Raw genomic sequence first — 24138 nt, 5'->3', positions numbered from 1 at the left:
TTGGGGTTGTGTTGCAGCCAGTGGCACAGGGAACATCTCACGAGTAGAAGGAAAAATGGTTTCAAGAAAATTTCAGCAAATTTTGGATGGTAACTTGATGCCATCTGTGAAAAAGCTGAAGTTAAAGAGAGGATGGCTTCTACAAATGGATAATGATCCTAAACACACCTCGAAATCCATGGGGGATTACATCAAGAGGCGTAAACTGAAGGTTTTGCCATGGCCTTCACAATCTCCTGACCTCAACATAATTGAAAATCTATGGATAGACCTTTAAAAGAGCAGTGCGTGACAGACAGCCCAGAAATCTCAAAGAACTGGAAGACTTTTGTAAGGAAGAATGGGCAAAGATACCTCAAACAAGAACTGAAAGACTCTTGGCTGGCTACAAAAAGCGTTTACAAACTGTGATACTTGCCAAAGGGGGCAGTACAAGATATTAACTCTTTATGCACATTAATACAAAATTTTAGCTGGGGTGCCCAAACTTTCGATCCCCACTGTATATTTTAAGAGACTTAGACTGTCAGCCCCTTCCTCCTCACACTTAGTTTCACTTTCTTCTTGTGCAGATCTATTCCACTCCAAACAATCAGAAAAATATTGTTTCTATTCTATTCACTGAACTTCTTGAAACTTAGCACTGAAGGGGTTGATTCTGTATTCATAGGTTTGTAGAAGTTAGGATTAAGGTCTTTTTCTTAACTCTGTTCATGTTATAACATTTTTGCTGTGAAGAAGAGGCATGTGATCTCCGCTGAGTCAAATTCAGTTTTGAGAACTGCAAAAGTAAACCAAGCATCTGTGATATCTGGTAGGCAGAGAAACTGCCCAATAATCTTACAAAAACCTCTGGAAGAGCATGACATTGTGAATGGATTAATGGAATTTATTTACCAAAAAAATTAAACATATACAGCCTTATTCTACATAATTAAAAAACTAATCTTTATTTCATGATGGAACAACCTTTGGATGGTAATATATTTTCCTCAAAAAGCATTTTTAAATAAAAAAAATCTGATTTAAATAAAAAAAATCTGATTTAAATAAAAAAAATCTGATTTAAATAAAAAAAATCCGATTTAAATAAAAAAAAATCCGATTTAAATAAAAAAATCCGGTTTCATTGATTTTTATCCACCCTGGGGACACACACCCTCTCCACACAGCTCACAGGGACAAAGCTGAGGGTGGCAGTCTGTCACCTTTTTTTCTCTTTGTGTCAAGAAAATGTGTTAGAAGTGATTCATGCTAATAGTAGAGGAATAAGGCAGCAGACAGAAATGTCACTTTGTGATCTGGATAGAGTCAAGTTCACACTATAGAGCAGGGGTCTTGAATTAAAATTTACAGAGGACCGGTCAGCAAAATTTACTTCCAGCAGAGGTCCGAATCTCGTTAGCGATCTAAAACATCCCAGTCCCCCCCCCCCCGCTGCATTATCATCTTTAGGGTACCTTTCACAACGTAGTCCCTCTACATCACAGTTCCCTCTTTAAAGAAGTCCCACAGTGTTCTCTGTTCCCTTTTAAACATCACAGCGCCCCGTAACATAACACAGAGCCCCTTTTAATGCAGTCCTTCCCCTGCACAGTCCTATGGTACCATAGGCAGAGCAAAGGCACTAATCTTTCTGGGGTGTCCTCTCTTGGGCCTCCAGTCCACCACCAATGTCATAGCGGGGGGAGGGGGGATGGAGCTGCAGATAGGGACTGAGGGACAGGAGCTGCCCAAGTTATGTTAACAAGTGGGTGATTGCCTGGCTTGTTAATATGAAAAGACTCCCACTTTCTGTCTTGAGCTGCAGAGAGCGTAAGTCTTTACATATTAACAAGCTGGGTAATCACCAACTCCCACCCCTCAGTCCCGATCTGCAGCTCCTCAAACCTTGCCCACTGTGAGGGTGACATCAGTTGCTGAGTGAGAGGCCCTGAAGAGGATACCCAGCTGTGGTATTGGCATGGCTGCGGTCCAGACAGGACTGTTCCTCGGTCCGGTTCTGGACCGCGGTCCGCCATTTAGTGAGCACTGCGATAGAGGAATATGCTTTGCTCACATTTCATGTCTGAAGTTTACAATGGGTGAAGTAGACACTGGCGTCCCAACTTTGCTGATGAAACAGTTGGGAAAGAGGGAGAGAAGCTCTAGAATGTAGGTGGGAGAAAGTCTTTAGTAGGTTTGTGTCTACTTATATCAGTCACATTTCTGTATATTTACCTAGAATACATACTCCTCAATATTCCTGCATTATTATCTCAATTTTTGTATCCGTAAGCCTTCTCCCATAAGTAAAACGTGAATGCCACATTTGTAGCTGTGTAGTGTTTTTTTTTTTTTTTTTTTTTATTGAGGGCAGGTGCAATGTTGATTGTAGTCAATGGGACAATGCACAGGGCTGCTTAGAGAGAGAGGGAAAAAAAAAATCTTATGTTTGAGTACAGTAATTTACATGTATTTGAAGCACCTGAGCACTGCCAGTGCAATGCTTCCGTTGACAGGTACGTCTCATAATTTTCTAGTATGTGGTTCATACCAGCACACTATGGCATAAACCTTTAGGGGCCATTTTTAGAATTTTTTTTTTTTTTTTCACAGAGCATAATTCCACATTAAGCGTGCATATGCATGTGCACGTTTACTCACACTTACACAAGGGGGTTGATTTAGTAAAGGCAAATGGTCTGTGCACTGTAAGTGCACTTGCTGTAGATCTAAGGGGAAACTCTGAAATGAGGAAAGGCTCTGCTGATTTCTATTATCCAATCATGTGCAAGCAAAAATGCTGTTTTTTTTTTTTTGTGTTTTTTTATTATTTTGATTGCATGTGATTGGGCATTCTTTGCAAAGTGAAGCTTTACCTCATTTACTAAACTCTGGAGCAACTGCACTTCTAGTGCACAGTATATTTGCATTTAGTAAATTAACCCCAAGGTCTTTACCAAACATAGCTTGCATTTGTATGCAGAATCTTGCATATTACATGTTCCACCCTAAATACGGGTGGAACGTTTACAGGGGTGTGGAAAAACTTGTCCAAGTAAATGGTGCTCCCAATCTACTTGTCCCAGGGATGTGCACTTCATATCGCCTGACGCCCGGGACATGTAGTGCTGGGCAGTTGTTTTTTTTTTTTTGTTTGTTTTTTGTTTTTTTTTTACTTTTAGCCCTGCTCCTGTCAAGTAGCAGGGCTCATCTGTCGCCCGATTGCTTCCACACAGGCCCCCCCTCCTAAATTTTTCAAGGCCTCCCACCCCCACATACGTACACACATACAAACGTAAAGGCATGCTTTGGGGCGCCTACGCATGAAAATGATGATTGCGATACACATTTTACGTTTCGCCGCGCATGCCAGAATGAGAGCAATAATTCTAGCACCAGACCTCCTCCATAACACTAAACTGATGACCTATAAAGGGCTAATTTAAATGCTAATTTAAGGTTTGAGTTGTTGGATATCTATTTACTTGATGCAGCCTCGTCTTTTATATTTTACAAAAAAATTGGATAATTTATTTCTTTTTGTGCCCTAAAATTAACTTAAGTGTATTTTTTACTGAAATTTTGCGTTTCTTAGACCTTTGTGATATCATGTGACATAAAAAATTGGAACTACCGCTATTTTATTCTCTAGGGTTTCTGATTTCAGAAAATATATGTTTTGGAGTTTTGTGTAATCTTCAGGCCAAAAATTATTTTTTTAAACGTGTGCATAAAATGAAAAAAAGTCTCTGGCAACGAAATTGATAAAGGATAAGCCCGGCACTCCCCTTTCCTGAGAAGCACCCAATCGGTGCTCATTACACTGCAAGGTCTCTCCTCTCCTTACAAGTCCCCGGGGGCAGGGCTGGAGACAGGCAGGGAGGTGAGGAGGAGATAAACAGCGCAATGTTAAAAATATTAAACATTTCAGTCAGCATAAAATCCCCCCTTTTTTTTTTTTCTTTTTTTTTAAATTACTTAAAGCAGATTTTAAATACGGTTTTGGTTAAAAAAAAAAAAAAAAATTCTTATCAGGACAAGTAGACTGGGGCACTAATTTAGTCCCTGGACAAGTAGTTTTTTCAAAACTTTCCACACCCCTCATTGTCTCTATTTAAAAAAAAATATATATATATTATAATTTTTTTTTATTTTGCCAGGGTGAAAAATATAAAGGGTTGATGTTTATTAGGCAGAGGTGCTTTTAGAAATAGCTGGGGCTTTTGAAAACAAAAGGGGCTTTGTGGCAACTTTTTAACAATTTTTTTTATTTTATGCTACAAAATTTCTTAGAACTCCCAAATAAATACGTGTGTGTGTGTATGTATGTGTGTGTATGTATATGTGTGTGTGTGTGTATATGTATATAATATATATTTTATTATAATTATTTTTTTTTAAGCAGAGCCCCTAGAGAATAAATTGGTGGGTGTTGCAATTTATGTCACACGGTTTTTTCAAACAATACACTGAGTACATCTGAATTTTAAGGAAAAAAATACATAGCCTATTTTTTTTGTAAACTATAAAAGATGATATGCTGAATAAATAGATACCAAGAATGTCACACTTTACAATTGCGCAAGCCTGTAAAACTGCAACAAACAACTTAAATTTTAATATTAGTAGGTGACACTTTAAGTCTTTACAGTTTACCACTTTAGGTTTACACAGAATGTCTGGTGCTAGAATTGCTGCCCATGATCTGATGTTCGTGGTGATACCTCACGTGTGGGACGAACGCTATTTGCATGTGTGCAGGACCGGAGCGGGCGTTTGCTTTTGCGCATGAGCACGGGGGGGGTAGGAGTTCCCCCCCTCTGCCCATAAAACATTTTGATCATACCAAAATGGTGCCGTGTACATCTAGAGGCAGACAGGGTGGTTTTGGTCTTTGTCTGCCTCAATGATCATCTGGCGGAAGCATCGGTTGATCGTTTGGGTGTTCCAGTGGGATGGGACAGCCCACTGCATGTAAAAGTGATCCAGCAGCTAGTTGGTCAGTCAGATTGCTTTTACAAAAGAGACAGCCTGGGGGGGGGGGGGGGTGTGAGGGCCGATATAGGCCGTACTCTCAGTGGATCATATGAAGACGTATTGATGGGAACTCCTTTCCCTGTATGGTGGTCTGCCCTTTGCATAACACCATGGGCCCCTAAGTAACAAACTGTCCGATCTGTAGAGACATGGTACATAGCACAGGACAGACTACAACTCCCAGCATGCGCTGGGTGGGCCGTGCAGCCTGTGTTCCGTCTCCGTGGTGACAGCACCTCACTGTACAGCAGACTGCAGGCCCAGGGAGGGGGCATAGCCCCACAGTGATGTTCCAGGAGAGGGAGGAGCTCTGAGGACATGCCGCACACTGGAGTGGGGTGGACAACCCACAGAAAGTTGGGGGGAGGGGGGTGGACATCCCTCCTGCTGCTTGTAAAAGTGATCCTGCAGCTAGTTAGCCACTCAGATTGCTTTTACAAGAGAACCGACTGTCTGCTCTAAACCCTGTTGCTTGTCCGCAGCAAGGCTAAATGTGAGGGGAAAAAAAACAAAAAACCTCTTGCTCTGGGCCCAGAACTGCATGTCTCAGGTGTTGGGCAATAGGAATTGCACATCCCTTTTTTAACTTGTTCCAAAGGTGAATTTATCCTTTAAAACATCAATGGTGATTTCTATGTAGGTAGTAATCCAGTTCAAATCTTTGTAATTTTAGTAAGTTTACAAACCTATATTCCCATTAGCCAAAATTAGTTAAAACAATAAATACTAAGGCAAACATCGAAATCATACAGTACAAATTTCAGAAGCATGAAAAAACATTTAGTACCTGTAGTCCCTGCAGTCCGTTGCTATTAGATTGGAAGTACTTGTTGATCCTGCCAGTAATTGGTTGACAATGTGACTACTGAAGTCTTGCAGCCATTGTAATAAAGATGGCTTAGCATTGTTGGCAACTGGAAGCTTCCCACCTCGTGCAGCTTTATATATACAGCGGGTAGGGAGCATCTTCTGATGCACATATGTTGATTTTCATGAAGAATGCCTATATACAGCTCAGGAGTATGTTCCTTCTGTGCATTACATCAGGCTTGCTGAGTTAGACACTCTAAACAAAGGGTTTGCAGTCATGTGATTACCAATAAAAACATAAAAAATTAAACGGTATTTAGCAGATTTTTAATTTAATATATAATTTTAAGCTGGTTTTGCACTACATTACGGAACTAAACTCCCACTATACTTTTTGGATCAACGGTTCACCATTAATGAGGTCCTGCTTCGGCATCTTCTCTCGGCTTCTTTCAGATGTTCTTCTGCCATCTTGATTGGCTGGTGTGTGATGACAACACTCCCGCGCATGCTCAGGAGTGTAGTCATCCCACAACATATGTATGCTGTTCAGTGTGTATTATAGAGTAGACTGAGCAGGCAGGTAGGTTTATTTTATTGCAGAAGAGGTGTTGGATGTCTCTTCTGCCATGAAGAGCCTACCTACTCAGTTTTTTAGAGTCAGACTTTAGTTCCACTTTAAGTGCAGTGGGGACTTTTCTTGTGTGTTGCCTTTTTATTGACTTTAGTGTATGAGTGTAACTGCATTGTCTTTAGGCAGCTTATTCATCTTGAATGGGTTACTAATGCACTTCGAACAGTGTGCATTAGGGTGTCAATCAAGATGGCACTGGAACATGTGCATGGTTGGTTATTACACGGCAAAAATGTGGAGCTGACTCTAGAGGACCTTAACTGTGGAAGATATGCCCAAAAAGACCAGCAAATAACAAAAGACAGTATTGCCTGTATGCTGCTTGCAGCTGATCCTTTCCCTGCGCTGACTCTGTATATGGAGGCTGCCATCTTGGTAGCAACAATGCTTTTGCTTTCTCATGTAAGATCTGCCCCCTTGGTGACTAGTCATCTAATGATTGGTGGGAAAATATTCAAGAGATAGGAGAGATGCAGAACACTCAGAATCACAAAATGAGTGAAGGAGAAGTGAGCTCCTTGTACTGCTTCCTTTCCTACAGGTAACACAGTAGTAACATCGCCATATTTTACTCTAAACCTCATGAGACTAGCAGTCCGCGCACAGCGCTACAATACAGATAGACCATTGGGAGGCTCAAGACACAGGATACCTAGGTACTGAAAGTGCGATGCTAAATTTCAACAGGAATTCAAGACAAAAGGTACATTTTTCTGGATACTGCTTTTGCACAATTAAAATTTCTCAATGTTTTCTGTAAAACAGTAATTCTTCCTTTTTAAAGTGTTACTAAACCCACAACAGTAAAATCAGTCTGTATATGCAGTAAAGTATGTTTGCTATACTCACTATGGAACCTAAGGGATTAATCCTCAACATTGTGTAAAAACGCTGTTTCATCCTGACTTCTCTGCTCCTCCCCTTCTTCCATTGTCCCCCTCTTATCTCCTGATAAGACATATCGTGTGGAGTCACTCGGCACATGCTCAGTTTGGTATGCATTGCTAAAGTTTTTTTTTTTTTTTTTTTCTTTTTTTTCTTGGGAGAGTGCATGTAATCAGCACAGGGCCAATCAGCACTGTCCAGACAGAGGTCAGGGGTCCTGCATCCTCCTAGAGCAAAATGAAAACTCCTCCTACTAGCTTTAACCAGTGCTCAGGTGGATGCTGATAGAGGTCACAAGACTTCTGTAACTGCTGATGAGAAAAGGTATTTAGCAGTCTACATTTACTAAAATAACTACACTTCCATGTTCTGTGTACTGTGGGAGACCAGATATAGTGAATGCAGGGTCCTGGGTTTAGTAACACTTTAAGTTCAGGTCCACTCTGATGTAAACTTAACATGAGAGAAACTTGGAAGTTGCCATTTGTTATTTTTAACTGTTTTCCTGACCCCCTAACTTCATTACTTGTGTCCGTAAACCCAGAACTGTTCAGATCAGTAAAGTTATCTGCATATATCTATTGGGTCAGTGATTCAAAGTTTTTTGAGGAAGACCAGCATGACAACCAGGAATTTATTATTTTCAGGAGGAAAGGTCAGCAATGTCAGTTTCTGTCTTTCTCTTGTGACCACATTCCTTTAAGCTGTTGACCTCTAAGAACAAGTATCATATGTCATTGCTGTTCCTTATTATAGGTTCCCTAAAATGTATGGAATATGCCATGGTGGTCAAAGTATTAAAACAAGCTCAAGGCTGTGACAGCAGCCTTGGGATATTCTTTTAGTTGTGACCATTTAGGAGGCTGCAGATCACATTTATAAACGTAAAAAAACGCACATTCTATCTCACTTCTGCTGCTGGTGCAGCCTTCCCTTCTCCAGGTCCCACATGTATCTTTGCTCTTCAAAGGCTCATTCACACTAGGAACTGCATGTGAATCACACATGAACGCTGTGGTATTCACATGTATTTCTGTGCAGTGCAATTTCAGCCCATTCATTTTGAATGGCTAAAATCACACTGCACCAAAAGTAGTGCATGCACTACTTTTTACAACGCACTGCAGGTGGATTGCAATGTACCAAGTATTTTGCTATTCAGTGCAGACAGAATCATGTTTTAATTTGGGGTGTGTCTAACTTTGCACTGACACCCGCTGCAGATCGCAAGGGCAGTGCGATTGGAATGCAGGGCAAGAAACCGGCTCAGAATGCAGATTTCCAGCACCACATTCTAGTGTGAATGGGCCCTAAAGGGAGGACTATGGCCTCCCAATAATAAAATATTTACTGCATTGTTTAAAGTGATACTAAAGTCTTGGGGTTTTTTTTTTAACATGTTATACTTAGCTGCTCTTTTTAATGGTTTTGCACAGAGCAGCCCTGATCCTCCTCTTCTCGGGTCCACCGCCAGTGCTCCTGGCCCCTCCCTCCTGGGAGGTGCCCCCATAGCAAGCAGCTTGCTATGGGGGCAACGAGCAGCCGTGCTCCCGAGCCGTGGCTCTTCATGTCCATTCACACAGAGCTGTGGCTTGGCTGCGCCCCCTCCCTCTCCTGATTGGTTCACTGGCTGTGAATGATAAGTATAAATTTACACAAAAATGCAGTTTACTAGCCCTTAGATGTGATTGTTGCGTTAGTTTTCTTTTTTAGTCTAAGAACATTCTCAGCAAGTACAGACTCTTTGATCTTGCAGAAAATTCAGTGTTTTTCTATGAGCTGATCTGAAATCATAAAAAAGTTATGTGAAAACTACCGATTCCATTATTCTCCCATTCTGTCAACAGACAAGTTGAGAATCTTTTCTTAATCCACAGCTGTTGACTAGTGTATTTTGTTGGGTGCCTCTGTAGGAATACAATGTCCCAGCTCAGGTTTTCCTCCATCAACCTCACTTATGGATGGAGGGCATCATTCTGCGGAAATAACCTGCATGGCACCATTCCTGGTCTTCAAGGAAGATCTTCTCATTTCTTTCAGCCCTTCTTTCCCTACAGCCTTTCCTTATAATTGCAATTTGGAATTACGCAGGTATGCTTAGATGGAGACATTGTTTACATTTATGCTTAGTATGGTCTTCTCTGTTACAGTTACTTCACACCAGTCCTTTTTGCAGGTAGACTTGTTTGACCTGGGATTTATATAAGAAGATTCCAGCACATGTTAACTTGAACCAATGACAAAACCACAGCAGAAATGACTAATACCACATTTGGATGGATAAATAGTTTAAAACTGCATTGGCCTTACCAGAATACCCAGATGTGGTTTCCCACCAATAACCTCTAGCAGAACTAAAAAAAAATCCCAAGTGCCAGGTCGCCATGGTGACTAGAAGTTGTGACCTGGCGCCTGTGTTTTTTCCAGCCCATTCTCAGTTACCTAGTTGCCAACTGCTCTATAGTTAAATGACGGCTAAAGCGCGGTTGGCTAGTTTTGGAAGGGTGTTTATTGATGATCTCCTACAACCCTGCACCCCAGGAGCAGGCTCTGTGATCGCTGTCGCTCAGACACATCTGATCACAGATCAAGGTAAAGGGTCAATCACAACTGATCACATGGTAAACAGGATTGCTGGTACGCGCTGTCACAGTGAGAGGAAAGGAGGACCGGTAACTGGCAATTCTGATCGTCACATTTACACTGATTGTCAGTGCCTCCAACAGTGCCACCTATCAGTGCCACCTATCGGTGGCCATTAGTTCCCATCAGTGAAGAAGAGAAAATTACTTATTTTCAAAATTTTTATTTGTTTAGCAAAAAATAAAAATCCCGTGGTGATTAAATATAACCAAAAGAAAGCTCTGTCTCAAGGGGTGAAAGTGCCTGGTAGGCAAGTTTTACCATCTCAAAAACAAACAAAAAAACCCCCCAAAACTTTTAGCTCTGCTGCTTACCTGCAGCAGAGCTAAAGTGTTTTTTTTTTTTTTTTTGTGTTTTTCTTTATTCGCATACCAATACCTCCATGTATTTTCTGTGTGTAAACCTGTGTCGTGCATCTGATAATACACATCAGGGCTACATAAGAGATAAGAGAAGGGGTTTTGTTGTTGAAAATAAAGAAATAAAGCTTTTTAGTTAACCACATGCCGCCCAGCCACCGCCTATAAATGGCGGCAGGGCGGCGCTCGTAGGCAAAACGACCTTTTTAAAACGGACCCCCGCAAAACAGGTAGGGGGCGCGCGCCCTGCCTGTCCCGCGGGTGTCCGCAGCAGGTGTCAGCCACCGGGTCACAGCCGGTTTTTACCGGCCGTTTTCCCGCGATGAGCTGTTATCACTGACACAGAGCAGAGCTGCATTGTTTACACACAGCCTGCTCTGTGACAGTTCCCCGACAAGCTGAAGAGAGAGAGGGAAGAATTTCTCTCCCTAGATCAGCTCCCCCCTCCCTCCCCCCGTCCAGCACACACCCCTGCCCCCTAGTAAAACACTCCCCTTACACAGTAAACTCTAAATATGTTAACCCCTTCCTCCTCAGTGACATTAGTACAGTATCAGTGGTTTTTTTTTCACTGATCACTGTATTGGTGTCGCTGGGGATGTCAGTGACCCCAAGTCAGTTCCCCCCCAGTGTCAAAATGTCCGCCGCAGTCCCGCCATAAGTCGCTGATCGCCGCCATAAGTCGCTGATCGCCGCCATTATTAGTATAAAAACAAATTAAAAATCCCAGTATCTTTCCCGCCATTTGTAAACGCTATAACTTTCACGTAAACCAATTAATTTACACGTATTGTTTTTTTTTTTTTTACCAAAGACATGTCGCAGAATGCATTTTGGCAGAAATTTATGACTAAATTTGATTTTTGCATTTTTTTTTTTACTGGACATGTTTTATAGCAAAAAGTCCAAAATATTGTTTTTTTTTTTTTCCTCAAAATTGTCAGTCTTTTTTTTATAGCGCAAAAAATAAAAACTGCACAGGCAATCAAATACCACCGAAAGAAAGCTCAATTTGTGGGGGAAAAAAAGGATGTAAATTTTGTTTATGTACCGTATTGCATGACCGTGCAATTGTCCGTTAAACTAGCGCAGCGCTGTATAGCAGAAAAATGGCGTAAATTGCAGTATTTATACCATAGTTTGTAGACGCTATAACTTCCACACAAAGCAATCAATATACACTTATTGGGATTTTGTTTTACCAAAAACATGTAGCAGAATACATTTTGGCCTAAATTTATAACCAACTTTGAATTTACTATATATTTTTTATAGCTGAAAAGTAAAAAATATTGTTTTTCTTCAAAATTTTTGGGCTTTTTTTGTTTATAGCGTGAAAAATAAAAAGCGCACAGATGATCAAATTACAAGCTGTCAACCAGCCCTGCAGTTTTCTGCACATATCCAGGTTTAGAGCTGCCAGGTTAACGGGTATTCAATATTTACAGACTGACAATGGTTGGTACCACATAGAGGTAGCTCCATTCTTGTGTTTGGATATCAGAGGCATTGCCCAGAAGTAGTGCTGTGCACTTCTAGTCATTGTTAGTCTGAGCAACACCCTTGTTCCATGAACAGCACCCTGTTAGTGTCCTTTGGGACAAAGAAATTCTTTGTCCTAAAATAATACAGGTGTCTCATTCCTTTCATTGATCTCCCCATCCAGAACACAAAATCAAAGCATCTCAGAAATGTTGAATTTATATCGTCCGACACCCGGGAAATGTAGTTCTGGGCGCTGGGCAGGTAGTTTTTTCTAACCTTTAGCCCTGCTGCGGGCAAGCATCAGGGCTCACCTGTTAGGTGGAAGGATTCGGGTGGCAGCGCTGCCACTGATTGCTTCCACACAGTGCCAGCCTCTTCCAACACCCATTGTAAAAAATGAAAGTTACAGCCAATCACATAACATCCCCCCCCCCCACCCGAAAAACAAAATTGAGTCCACACCCCCACATAGATGCACGTACAAACGTAAAAGCACATGCTGGCGCGCCTATGCATGAAAACGTCTATTGCGGTACACGTTACTTGCACACTAGGACAAGAGCAATAATTCTAGCACGAGACCTCCATAACACTAGACTGATCTATAAGGGGCTTTAAAAGTGTCGCCTATAGAAAATATAGGGTACTGAAGTTCGTTGTCATTTTATGAGCGCTCGCAAATTTAAGGTTTGACGTTGAATATCTGTTTACTCGGTGCAACTTTTATATTTTACAAAAAATAGGGTAATTTTTCATTCTTTTTTTTTTTTTTTGGGCCCTAAAATTAACTGCTGGAATTTTGCGGTAATATCATGCAACATAAAAAGTTGTAACTACCACCATTTTATTCTCTAGGGTGTCTGCTTTCAGAAAATATATGTTTGAGGGTTTGTATGTAATCTTCAGGCCTAAAATGATTTTTTAAACTTGTGCAAAAAATGGCTCTGGCAGCAAATGGGATAAAGGATAAGCTTGACACTTCCCTTCCCTGACAAGCACCCAATCAGTGCTCATTACACTGCAAGGTCTCTGTCCTCCCCGCTAGTCCCTGGGTGCAGTACTGGGAGACAGGCAGGGAGGGGAGGAGGAGATAAACAGCGCAGTGTTAAAATTATAACACGTTTATTCGCCATAAAACCCCTTTTTGTTTTTAAAACCCCAGACATTCCTAAAATCGCCTCCGATTTAAATATGGGTTTGGTAAAAATATTTTTTTTATATTGATAAGTAGATTGTCATGAGGGACAAGTAGATTAGGACACAGATTTTAGTCCCTGGACAAGTATTTTTTTTATTTTTTTTTAAATTTCCACACTCCTGAATCTTTCCAACACTTTTCATTCACTACCTCCATATTGACCCAGCATACACAGGACATCTGGGTCATGTAGATAGAAAGATGAACTTGCCTTCAGTTTCCACCATCTCTAACCACATGTGTCTAATTCATCAAAATGTCTAGGGTTGCTTTTGCAGTGTGTTTTGGATCATTGTCCATCTGTACTGTGGAGCACCGCCCAATCAACTTTGCTGATTCTGGGCAGAACATATATCTCATTCATCCGGCTGCTTCTGTCACATCAATAATCACCAATGACCCAGTGCCACTGGAAGCCATGAATGCCCATGCCATCACACTGCCTCTACCATATTTTACAGATGAGGTTGTGTGTGTTTTGGATCATGCGCTTTTCCAAGCCTTCTCCACACTTTTTTCCTTCCCGTCATTCTGGTACAGATTACTCTTTCATCCGTCCAAAGAATACTTTTCCAGAATTGGTCTGGCTTTTTAAAATTATTTTTTGGCAAAGTCTAATCTGGCTTTTCTATTCTTCGGGCTTATGAATTGTTTGCACCTTGTGGTGAATCCTCTGTATTTGCTCATGTGAAGTCTTCCCTTGATTGCAGACTTTGACAATGATACTCCCACCTCCTGGAGAGTGTCCTTCACTTGTCTGGATGTTGTGAATGTTTTTTTCTTTACCATAGAGAGGATCCTGTGATCATCCACCACTGTTGTCTTCCATCGACGTCCATGCCTTTTTATTTTGCTGAGATCAACAGTGCATTCTTTTTTCCTCAGAATGTACCAAACTGTTGATTTGACTACATCTAACGTTGCTGCTATCTCACTGATGGATTTTTTGTTTTTGAAGACTTACAATGGCCTGTTTCACTTGCATGGACAGCTACTTTGAACGCATGATGTAGGTTCACAGCAGTAGATTCCAAATGCAAATACCACACTTAAAATCAACTCCAGTCCATTACCTGCTTAATTGATGAAGAAATAATGGAGTAACCCACACCTGGCCATGAAACAGCTTTTGATTCAATTGTCCAATTACTTTTGGTCCCTTGAAAAAGGGGGGATGACTACTCTTAAGAGCTGTAATTCCTAAACCCTTTCTCCAATTTGGATGTACATACCCTCAAGTTAAACTTGAGTGTGCACTTTCAGCCCATATCCATTATATAACTATAGCTTGAATATGTTTTGGTAAATACCTGAAAAAAACTAAAATTGTGCCTGGGTCCAAATATATATGGACCTAACTGTATATTTAAAATTTTAATTAATTATGGTGCCTGAGCTCTGCATAATCCTGATTCAGCTCCTCCAACAGCAAACTCTTCTGCATTTTTCTCAACGCAGGGTATTGCTCACTTAGGAGATAGGGAGCAGAGAGTTAGAGGTCACAGCACAAATGCCAAGCCTGTAACATATGAGGGTCTTTGCCACCAGAGAAGCTGTATGCACTGAACATTGCCACCATTTTCCACAAGAAGATAGTATTAGTCTGAATTTTTATGTACAGTGCATTCATAAAGTATTAAGACCCCCTTCACCTTTTTTCAATTGAGTTATGTTGCAGCTTGATACTCCAGTTGTTTAACACCTTCCCGCCCGGCCTATAGCAGATTGACAGCTGGGCGGGACACTCGCCATTGTGACTGGGCGTTGTATGACCTCCTGTCAAAATAAGCCGCTCACGCGACCGTGGGGCCATGCAGCGGCGCGATCTGCAACCGGCTGTGTCCACGAGACACAGCTGATAACATATCACTACACCAGCCCGTTGCCAGTGTCATGTGACAGCTGTGACCAATCACAGCAGATCACATGTCAATTCTATACAATGGATGGCTTCCTATCATGCCAACCATTGTATACAATTTTGTTGTTAGCTGTGACTGGTCAAGGCAGTCACATGATACAGACAGGGTCAATCACAGCCCATCTGTATCCTGTGATCAGCTTTGCCCAATCACAGCTAATAACAAAAGACTGAATGAATCAGTTTCATTCAGTAACGATTGCAAATATCAATGAAATACATTGGTATTAGCAATCATAATTAAAAAAAAAAAAAAATCCTAATCACTTGCCCAGAGTAGTTCAATGTTACTATGGCAACATTGTATTGCTTTGTGTGCTGAAAAATAAAATGGTGAAAAAATGTAATAAAAAAAAAAATAGAAACATTTGAAAAGATATACAAATTATTTTCACCAAAAAAATAGCAGAATACATTTTGACCTAAATGTATTAAATGTTATTTATTTGCAAAATTTCATAACAGATATGAAGAAATGTGCATTTTTTTTTTTTTTTATTCAAAAGTTTCAGGTGTTTTTTGTTTTATTTAGCAAAAATAAACTCAGTGGTGATTAAATAGCACCAACATCTATTTGTGTAAAAGAAAAATGCTAAAAATTTCATATGGGTACAGTGTTGCATAACCGCGCAATTGTCATTCAAAGTGCGACAGCGCTGAAAGCTGAAAATTGGCCTGGGCAGGAAGGGGTATAAGTGCCCGGTATTGAAGTGGTTAAATTCATTTTTTTTTCTTATTAAAGGATACATTCACCTTTGGGAACATGTTACATGTTCCACCCGTTTTTAGGGTGGAACATGTAACATGTTTCTGATCCTGCAGTAGTCTTTGTGGCCTTTTTATAGAGAGGTGTGTGCCTTTCCAAATTTATGTCCAATCAAGTTAATATACCACAGGTGGACTCCAAGGTGTAGAAACATCTCAGCAATGATCTAGAGCAGGGGTCTCCAAACTATGGCCCTCCAGCTTTTGAAGTACTACAAGTCCCATCATGCCTATGCCTCTGGAAGTCTTGCCTGTGCCTGTCAGTTTTTTGCAAGGCCTCAGTTTGGAAACAGAAACGGGAGGCACCTGAGCTAAAATTCAAGTGTTGTTGGAAAGGGTCTGAATACCAATGTGATATTGACAATTGCAAACATTTCTAAAATTCTGTTTTCACGTTGTCATTATGGGGTGCGGAGTGTAGATTTAATGAGCAAAAAAATATGAATTCAACCAGCTGGGGTATCAGGCTTCAACATAAAATTGAAAAACATGAATGGGTGAATACTTTATGAATGCACTGTATATGCTGCCTGCTGGTATCCTGATGCTGCAACTTGGTGACAGCAGGAAAAGAAGTCCTTAGTCACTGTCCACTGTGATGATTTGATGGCGCAACGTTGGAAGAGAATATGAATTACCTTACTGGAGGTGAGACCATAGGTCTATAAAAAGCTACGAAACCATTACTGATCTCTTTTTAGTCATAAACACCATTCGTGCTTAAGCCTTTTCTGACACAGGAGGCAAGCCAGCTAGGCCCTCTGTCTCTTTCGGGTCATAGTGCGCTTGGCAGTCGAAATCTGCCAAGCCAACAAAGATGTCCTTCTCTGGATGAAAGATTGACCCCACCTATACTTACTAGGGTGGGGAGGGATATCTTCTGGATTTTGCAGGTCCCTGGCTGCCTCATATTTTTGACAACTGACTTGAGTTTCTAGCTTTGACTTTAAAAAATAACATTTTAGTCCCTCTTACCTCAGATTGCTGTGTCACATCCTATCTTTGTCTATTCTCCTCCCCAGCTGCAGGACTCGCATTGAGTAATCTCAGAACTATTGCAGCAAACTGTGTTTTGTTCCGGTTCCACCCTCTGAAAAATTCAGGGGATTCTAATCAAATCATTTCACAGTTCCCAGGAAGTAAATATATAAAAATGCAGCGCTTAGATAAATTGATAAAAAGAATAAAAAAATACAAATATAAGTGAATGTGACAGAAGGCGCAAATTGATGCGCCAATGTGCCAATATTTCAAACTACTACACTATATGAGCCTTTTGTTCTGGTGGCTCTGTCTGAGCCTGACAAGGTGGATTCCTGCTGGATGGTACATATATCTGATGCTGAGTATCAGCCACACCTGTGAGCGGTTCCCATTGCCTGGGAGTGTCCAATAAGAGATCTGGAGAATATCCCTGGATGGTATGAGTGTCGTTTGAATACCACCTATTCATCGGGTCCCAGATGGTCACCAGTACCTATACACTTCATGCGTATATATTGTATACGTCCAGTGAGTGCAAGCACACCCTTTATTATCTTTCACGGAAGTCACGAGCACCTGATTATCTGATGGAAACTGAATAGGATTGATCGCCAAGTTCCTATTTTAAATCACTGACGCATTTGATGGACTCATGTCATTTTATCTGTGTGATATATTGTATTGTCACGACAATATATATTTATTTTTGTCTTCATTAAGACATCATCACGGTCACACATTGGCGCATCAATTTGCGCCTTCTGTCACATTCACTTATATTTGCATTTTATTATTCTTTTTATCAATTTATCTAAGCGCTGCATTTTTATATATTTACATGTTCAAGGGTTTTAGAGGTTTCCTCATGCTAGCAGCTTTTTTTATAGGATTTCAAAGTGCTCGCTTCATCTTCACGTTTAGTTCCCAGGAAGGATTTTGTCCTATCCTAGTCCTCTATTCAAAATGGAGTCCATCTTATCAGGGGTAGCCATCTTATCAAGGGATATTCTTGTTTTGATCAGTATCCAGGGATATATAAAACGTGTGTCAATTTGCAGAAAAAGTGCCTCTGATTTGCAGTAGGTGAGGGATGATGTGATGATTTTGATGATAGCATCAGTCCTGCAGGTGTTCATCAAGGTACTGGCTCCAGTCTTGGCCCTGCTGCCTCTTTAGTGGATCTCAGTAGTGGGCTATGTTGATGATTTACTCTTGAGAGCTGAGTCACGCTCTAAGTTAAAAAAAACAATCTTTCCGTAACTGAGAAGTCTTCCAAGTGTCTGAGCAATATTCCCATCACAAACGTTCCTGGATTGGTCGTGGTAGATAGGTACTGCAGCAATACCAACTTGAAACTGGTAACATTACAGATTAACATACATGTTGCCAGCATACCAAGTGATCACTTCGTAGTGGAAGAGTGCAACTTGATAGCACATTCTGGTCAAAGTGGTCCTACGTGGCCCTGACATGTTGCACTCTTCTGCTTTGATGTGATCAATTTGAATAAAAATAATTTGGATGCTATTTGAAGATCCTTGGTTTGCTGGCCACATCTCCAAGAGTGGTTGGATATTCAAATTTCCTTTTGTAGGAAGCATCTAGAACTCATAATGGACACCAGTCTAGCCTTGGTGCTCCTGCTGGAAAAGCTGTGGGAAGCTTCAGTCTCAGTCATGCCATGCTGCTGCAGAAGGGCACCAGTTTGTATCTGCATGCAGGTCCTAGGTCTGGTGATGGCTTTGGTTTGAAGCAGTTACATAAAGCAGAGCTCCACCCAAAAAAGGACGTTCCACTTTAAGCTTTTTGTCCCCTGCTCCCCATTAAGGATTGGCACCTTTGGGGAGCGGGTACCCATATATAACAGGTATCCACTCCCACTTCTACGAGGTCATTCACAAAGTGCAGCGCTTCTCGCACCTGCGCATTGGGCACCCGACTGTGAAGTCGCAAGCTGTCACAGCCAGGTGCCCACACTGAAGATGCCGAGGAGAGAATACGGCCCCTAAAACCAGCCGTGGGGAGGACACCGCTGGGCCGAGAGATAGGTAAGTGTCCATATTTTAAAAGTCTGCAGCTAGAGTTTTTGTAGCTACTGACTTTTTTATTTATTTTTTCAGCTGGAACTTTGCTTTAAACATTTGACGCCCATCCAATAGCCGTATGGCGTCCGGAAAAATGCACTAGCTTTCCAGGAGGCCACCATATGGCGTACATGCGCAGTTCGCGTGCTTGCAGTGCCACGAAGCGGCGCGATCTGTCACTGCCTGTGTATTTTGGACACGACCGATCCGAGTATCAGCCCCGTTGCCGATACCATGTGACCTGCTGTGACCAATCACAGCAGGTCACATGACCGTTGTATACAATGGATGGCTTCATTCATGCCATCTATTGTATACTAGGGTCTAGCTGTGAATGGTCATAGCTAATCACATGCACATGTCATGTGATTAGCTGTGGCCAAATCACAGCTAAGCACAAAAAAAAAAACCCTGAATGAATCGATGTCATTCAGGTAAATGCTTGCTTATAGCAAAGTAATTCTATTCTATTCTACTTTGCAAAAAGGGGTCATTTGGGGGATATCTGTACTATTCTGACATTCTTGGACCTCAAGAAATTAGATTGGCTGTCAGTACTTCAGGATTGATCAATATTCAGATCTATACCATAGTTTGTGAACTCTATAACTTTCCTACAAACTAAAAAATACATCCTAATTTGGGTTATTTTCACCAAAGACATGTAGTAGAATACATCTTGGCCTAAATTTCTGAAGAACAATTTATTTGCAAACTTTTATAACAGAAACAATGAAAATCGTGTTTTTTTTTTTTTTTTTTTTTTTTTAATTTTCAGTCCTTTTTTTGTTAATTTAGCAAAAAATATAAACCCCGGCGGTGATAAATACCACCAAAAGAAAGCTCTAGTTGTGTGAAGAAAATTATAAAATTTTAGTTTGGGTACAATGTTGTATGACAGCGCTATTGTCATTCAAACTGTGAGAGCGCTAAAACCTGAAAAATGGCCTGGACAGGAAGGGGGTAAAATGCCCGGTATTGAATTGGTTAAGCACATCATTACACTCACACCTTGAGGCAAGGGGTTTTTCTGATGGATTTTTCCCCCCCCCCCCAATATTGGTCCCAGGAAAATTTATTTTCGGCACCTGTATTGGTGCTTATTTTCATATTGGCCAAAGGCCAATAGAGGTGTTTTCGGCCAAAAAGTTTCGGTCACCGAAATTTCGGTGCATCCCTAATTTATTTATTATTGGTGCTTTATATAGCGCCGTCAATTTATGCAGTGCTTTACATATATATTGCGCATCAGTCCCTAACACTCAAGGGCAATCTAAGGTCCCTAACTTGAATTCATACATACACATACTAGGGCCAATTTAGACTGGATCCAGTTAACCTACCGGCATGTCTTTGGAGTGTGGGAGGAAACCGTAGTTCCCATAGGAAAAACACGCAGGCAAAGGGAGAACATGCAAACTCCAGGCTGGTGGTGTCGTGGTTGGTATTTGAACCATTGACCCTAGCACTGCCAGGCGGAAGTGCCAACCATTTAGCCACTGTGCTGCCCCAGGTTCTTTGTAAGGAATGCGTGGCATCCTTTTAGTTTGGCCTAGTTGTTGCCCATCAACAAGGGTCACAGTGGGCTGCTGTGTTCCCCAATAAACTTTTGGAGAAAAATTATTGGCAGAGTAATGTTTTTCCACCCAAATTGGCTCCTCTGTGTGAGTGTTGCATGGACTTAGATTGCAAGCCGCTGCAGGGGAATGTGGACAGGTGTAAACACCTGTATACTCAAATGCTGCCTAAAATATCCATGCTGTGAACCTACAGGAAGTGTTACAACAATAAGCTGACACTAGTGGGTGCCATGCTCTTGTTTGCCAATATTCTGGATAGACATGTGGTGCCCAGAGTTTGTTGAGTCCACTCCTGACTGCATAAAGGTCAACCTCAAGCAGTTATGCAGCACATATAATTTATAATCGAGGAATGTAGATGTTTTCATTATAGATTTAAACTAACTTTCGACTAAGAAGCCGTTTAGAGGTTTTGCTGATGTATAGATAGATCATGTAATTAATCCATTTAATTTAATTACTGCTATCTGTGGTGTTAAATGCTTTCATCTTCTGGCTTTCAGATCAATGAGTTGAGTAATGTTCCAGTTCCTGTTATGCTGATGCCAGATGACTTTAAAGCCTACAGCAAGATCAAAGTGGATAACCACCTTTTCAACAAGTAAGTGGGGTCTTAAGTTGACACTTTTATACTGTGGCACAGCTTGGAAAACATTGGCTGGCTGGACTTCACTAAAACATTACCTTGAGAATTTATTTAAAGCATGTAAAGCAAATATGTAGTAAGTCATAAACAATGTCGCCATTGACATTAATCCTGCATTCATTCTCCAGTCCGGCCTCAGACCGAGGCCACTAGCCTCCCAGGGTATGCCCTGGACTGTCTACTTACCAAAAAGGGGTCGTTTGGGGTGTTTGTACTGTCCTGGCATTGTAGATCCTCAAGAAATTAGATCTGCAGTCAGTACATCAGGATTGATCAGTTTTTAAATATATACACCATAGTTTGTAGACTCTATAACTTTCACAGAGGCTAAATAATATACACTGATTTGAGTTATTTTAATGTAGCAGACTAGATGTTGACCTCAATTTATGAAGAAAGGTTTGTTGCAAAATTTTATAAGAAAATCGTGTGTGGGTTTTTTTTCTAAATTTTTGTATTTTTTTTTATTTATATAGCAAAAAGTTAAAAACCCCAATGATTATTAACTGCTTCCTGTCCGCCCATGCCCCACACCAGCGTCCTGATCACCGTCATACCCCACACACAACATCCTGATCACTGCCAAACCTCATATCAGTGTCCTGCATTTTAGGGTCGGGTCTCAACTGATCAATATTCAGATATATCCTATCGTTTGTAGACTCTATAACTTGCACACAGACTAAATAATCACTGTTTTGGGTTGTTTTTACTCAAAAACAAAAGAAGTAGCATAATACATTTGACCTAAATTTAGGAAGAAAGATTATCTGCAAAATTTTTTAACAAACGTTTTTCATTTATACAGCAAAAAATAAAAACTCAGGGGTGATTAAATACCACCAAAAGAATATAAACCATAAAAATGCTGCGCTACATTCAAACTAATTAAAGTGAATGTGGAATTCAATATCTCAAATAAATAGCAATAATGATAAATATAATAAGAAATGTGCTTAGTGATAACACAAAAATGATGGCAAAACACAAACTTAAATCAATACGCATGTGCAAGAAAATGCACATACATATATTACATCACACGTGCAAAAATGTGAAGTGAAGTTACATCTAAATAATACACACAAAAACAAAGTCCAATAATGGAATATTAAAGGTGAAAAAAAGTCCAATAATGGAATATTAAAGGTGAAAAAAAAAAATTTTTTGTTTTGGTAAACTGTGTTTCCAATAGGCTGTAAAGTGACCACAGGTGAAACAAAAACGTGCAGGTATCTGGGTGTAGATAGCTTGTGAATCCAACCACCTTCTGGATTAGCCTCTCACCTCATCTCTTAGACCCTTGCGGGTCAAAGAGCAGTATGGATCCCTCTCACAGATCCTCCAGGCACCAAAGCACTCCAAAACCACTTCTCAGGATATAATATTCCCACTCAGCTCTTCTCCAGGTATAGATGAAATATCACTTTCCCAGAACAAAACAAAGGGATCCTCCCATAGTGTAGTATGTTTATTATACCATAGGAACATCAAATCTTTAATGAAAATACACTTACGTAGCAGCCAGTCCACATTAAACCCTCATGCTCTCAAATGAGGATATGTGTATGTAAGTTGGGTGTACAGCTGAGTCCACAGGTGTACCAAGATGGCCGCCACGCCGGAAATACGTCACCGCGCTACGCCGACGCGTTACGTCACAATATCACGTGACTTCATCAGGGCTCTATATATCCTGAGAAGTGGTTTTGGAGTGCTTTGGTGCCTGGAGGATCTGTGAGAGGGATCCATACTGCTCTTTGACCCGCAAGGGTCGAAGAGATGAGGTGAGAGGCTAATCCAGAAGGTGGTTGGATTCACAAGCTATCTACACCCAGATACCTGCACGTTTTTGTTTCACCTGTGGTCACTTTACAGCCTATTGGAAACACAGTTTACCAAAACAAAAAATTTTTTTTTTCACCTTTAATATTCCATTATTGGACTTTTTTTCACCTTTAATATTCCATTATTGGACTTTGTTTTTGTGTGTATTATTTAGATGTAACTTCACTTCACATTTTTGCACGTGTGATGTAATATATGTATGTGCATTTTCTTGCACATGCGTATTGATTTAAGTTTGTGTTTTGCCATCATTTTTGTGTTATCACTAAGCACATTTCTTATTATATTTATCATTATTGCTATTTATTTGAGATATTGAATTCCACATTCACTTTAATTAGTTTGAATGTAGCGCAGCATTTTTATGGTTTATATTCACTTGATCATTGGTATATGATTTAATGTTAGCAGCTGTTTGGGGTTCATTTATTATTTGTTTTAACACACATTTTGGAGCGCAGGAGGGTCACACCATTACCACCAAAAGAATGCTCTATCTGTCTCAAAAAAATGATGAAAACTTCATATGGGTACAGTGTTGCATGATTGAGTAATTGTGTGACAGCACTGAAAGCTGAAAATTGGCCTTGACTGGAAGGGGATGAAAGTGTCTGGACATGAAGTGGTTAAATACCACCAAAAGAAAACTACTTGTATGAAAAAATGATATAAATGTAATTTGGGTACAATGTTGCATTACCAAGCAATTGACAGTAGTTCAGTGCTGAATAGCAAAAAAAAAAAAATGAATATTTTCCATCTGTGAATGTAGTGGTGTTGTGTTTTTTGTTTTTTTTTAATCTAGTTTGTCTGCTCAATACATATGCAGGTTCTGCTTTTAACTGTTACAGCATGAGTCCTTTTACTGACTTGTCTACAAATCTGTACATACTAAAAGAACAAAAAAGAAAGTGAAACCTTTTAATGTTCTCTTGCAAATTGATGTTTAATTTTAACTCCCCTAGAAGCCAGAAGCATTTTGGCCAAAAAAAAAACCTGACACTTGTAAAAATGTGTAGCACATTTACCCACGTCAAGCGTTTGGGCATTCATTTATTTCAATAGCCTGAATAAATTATTTATTCTGGCCAATGAAACTAATGCTCATGCGCTAATCAAGCCTAGCGTTTTGGCGTGCTTTACATGTGTTTAGGCGTGTTTCAAGCATTTTTTCATCCAAAACTCCCACACCCTGGCAGTGGGTTGTTTTTTTTTTTTTGTTTTTTTTTTTTTTTTTGCCACTAAACTCTCCTGCCACAAAACGCTGCTAAAAT

General features: G+C 40.4%; 1 protein-coding gene across 2 annotated transcripts in view; it reads left to right on the top strand.

Moving 5' to 3' along the window:
• PIP4K2B (phosphatidylinositol-5-phosphate 4-kinase type 2 beta) overlaps positions 1 to 24138 on the top strand; it is a 196799-nt gene that overhangs the window by 8077 nt on the left and 164584 nt on the right. For both annotated transcript variants that reach the window (XR_016313649.1, XM_089683945.1), the window contains exon 2: positions 20874 to 20971. Coding sequence is in view for 1 of the 2 variants with exons in the window: in XM_089683945.1 (XP_089540071.1) it covers positions 20874 to 20971 (98 nt within the window). In the remaining variant the exon portion in view is untranslated. The remainder of the gene's footprint in view (positions 1 to 20873; positions 20972 to 24138) is intronic.

Source organism: Staurois parvus, unplaced genomic scaffold (genome assembly GCF_062004578.1).
Source record: "Staurois parvus isolate SC_StPar_1 unplaced genomic scaffold, SC_StPar_1.0 ptg000328l, whole genome shotgun sequence".
Lineage (NCBI taxonomy): Eukaryota > Metazoa > Chordata > Amphibia > Anura > Ranidae > Staurois > Staurois parvus.
Note: the sequence above shows the minus strand (reverse complement) of the source record. Positions and strands in the feature narration are given on the sequence as shown.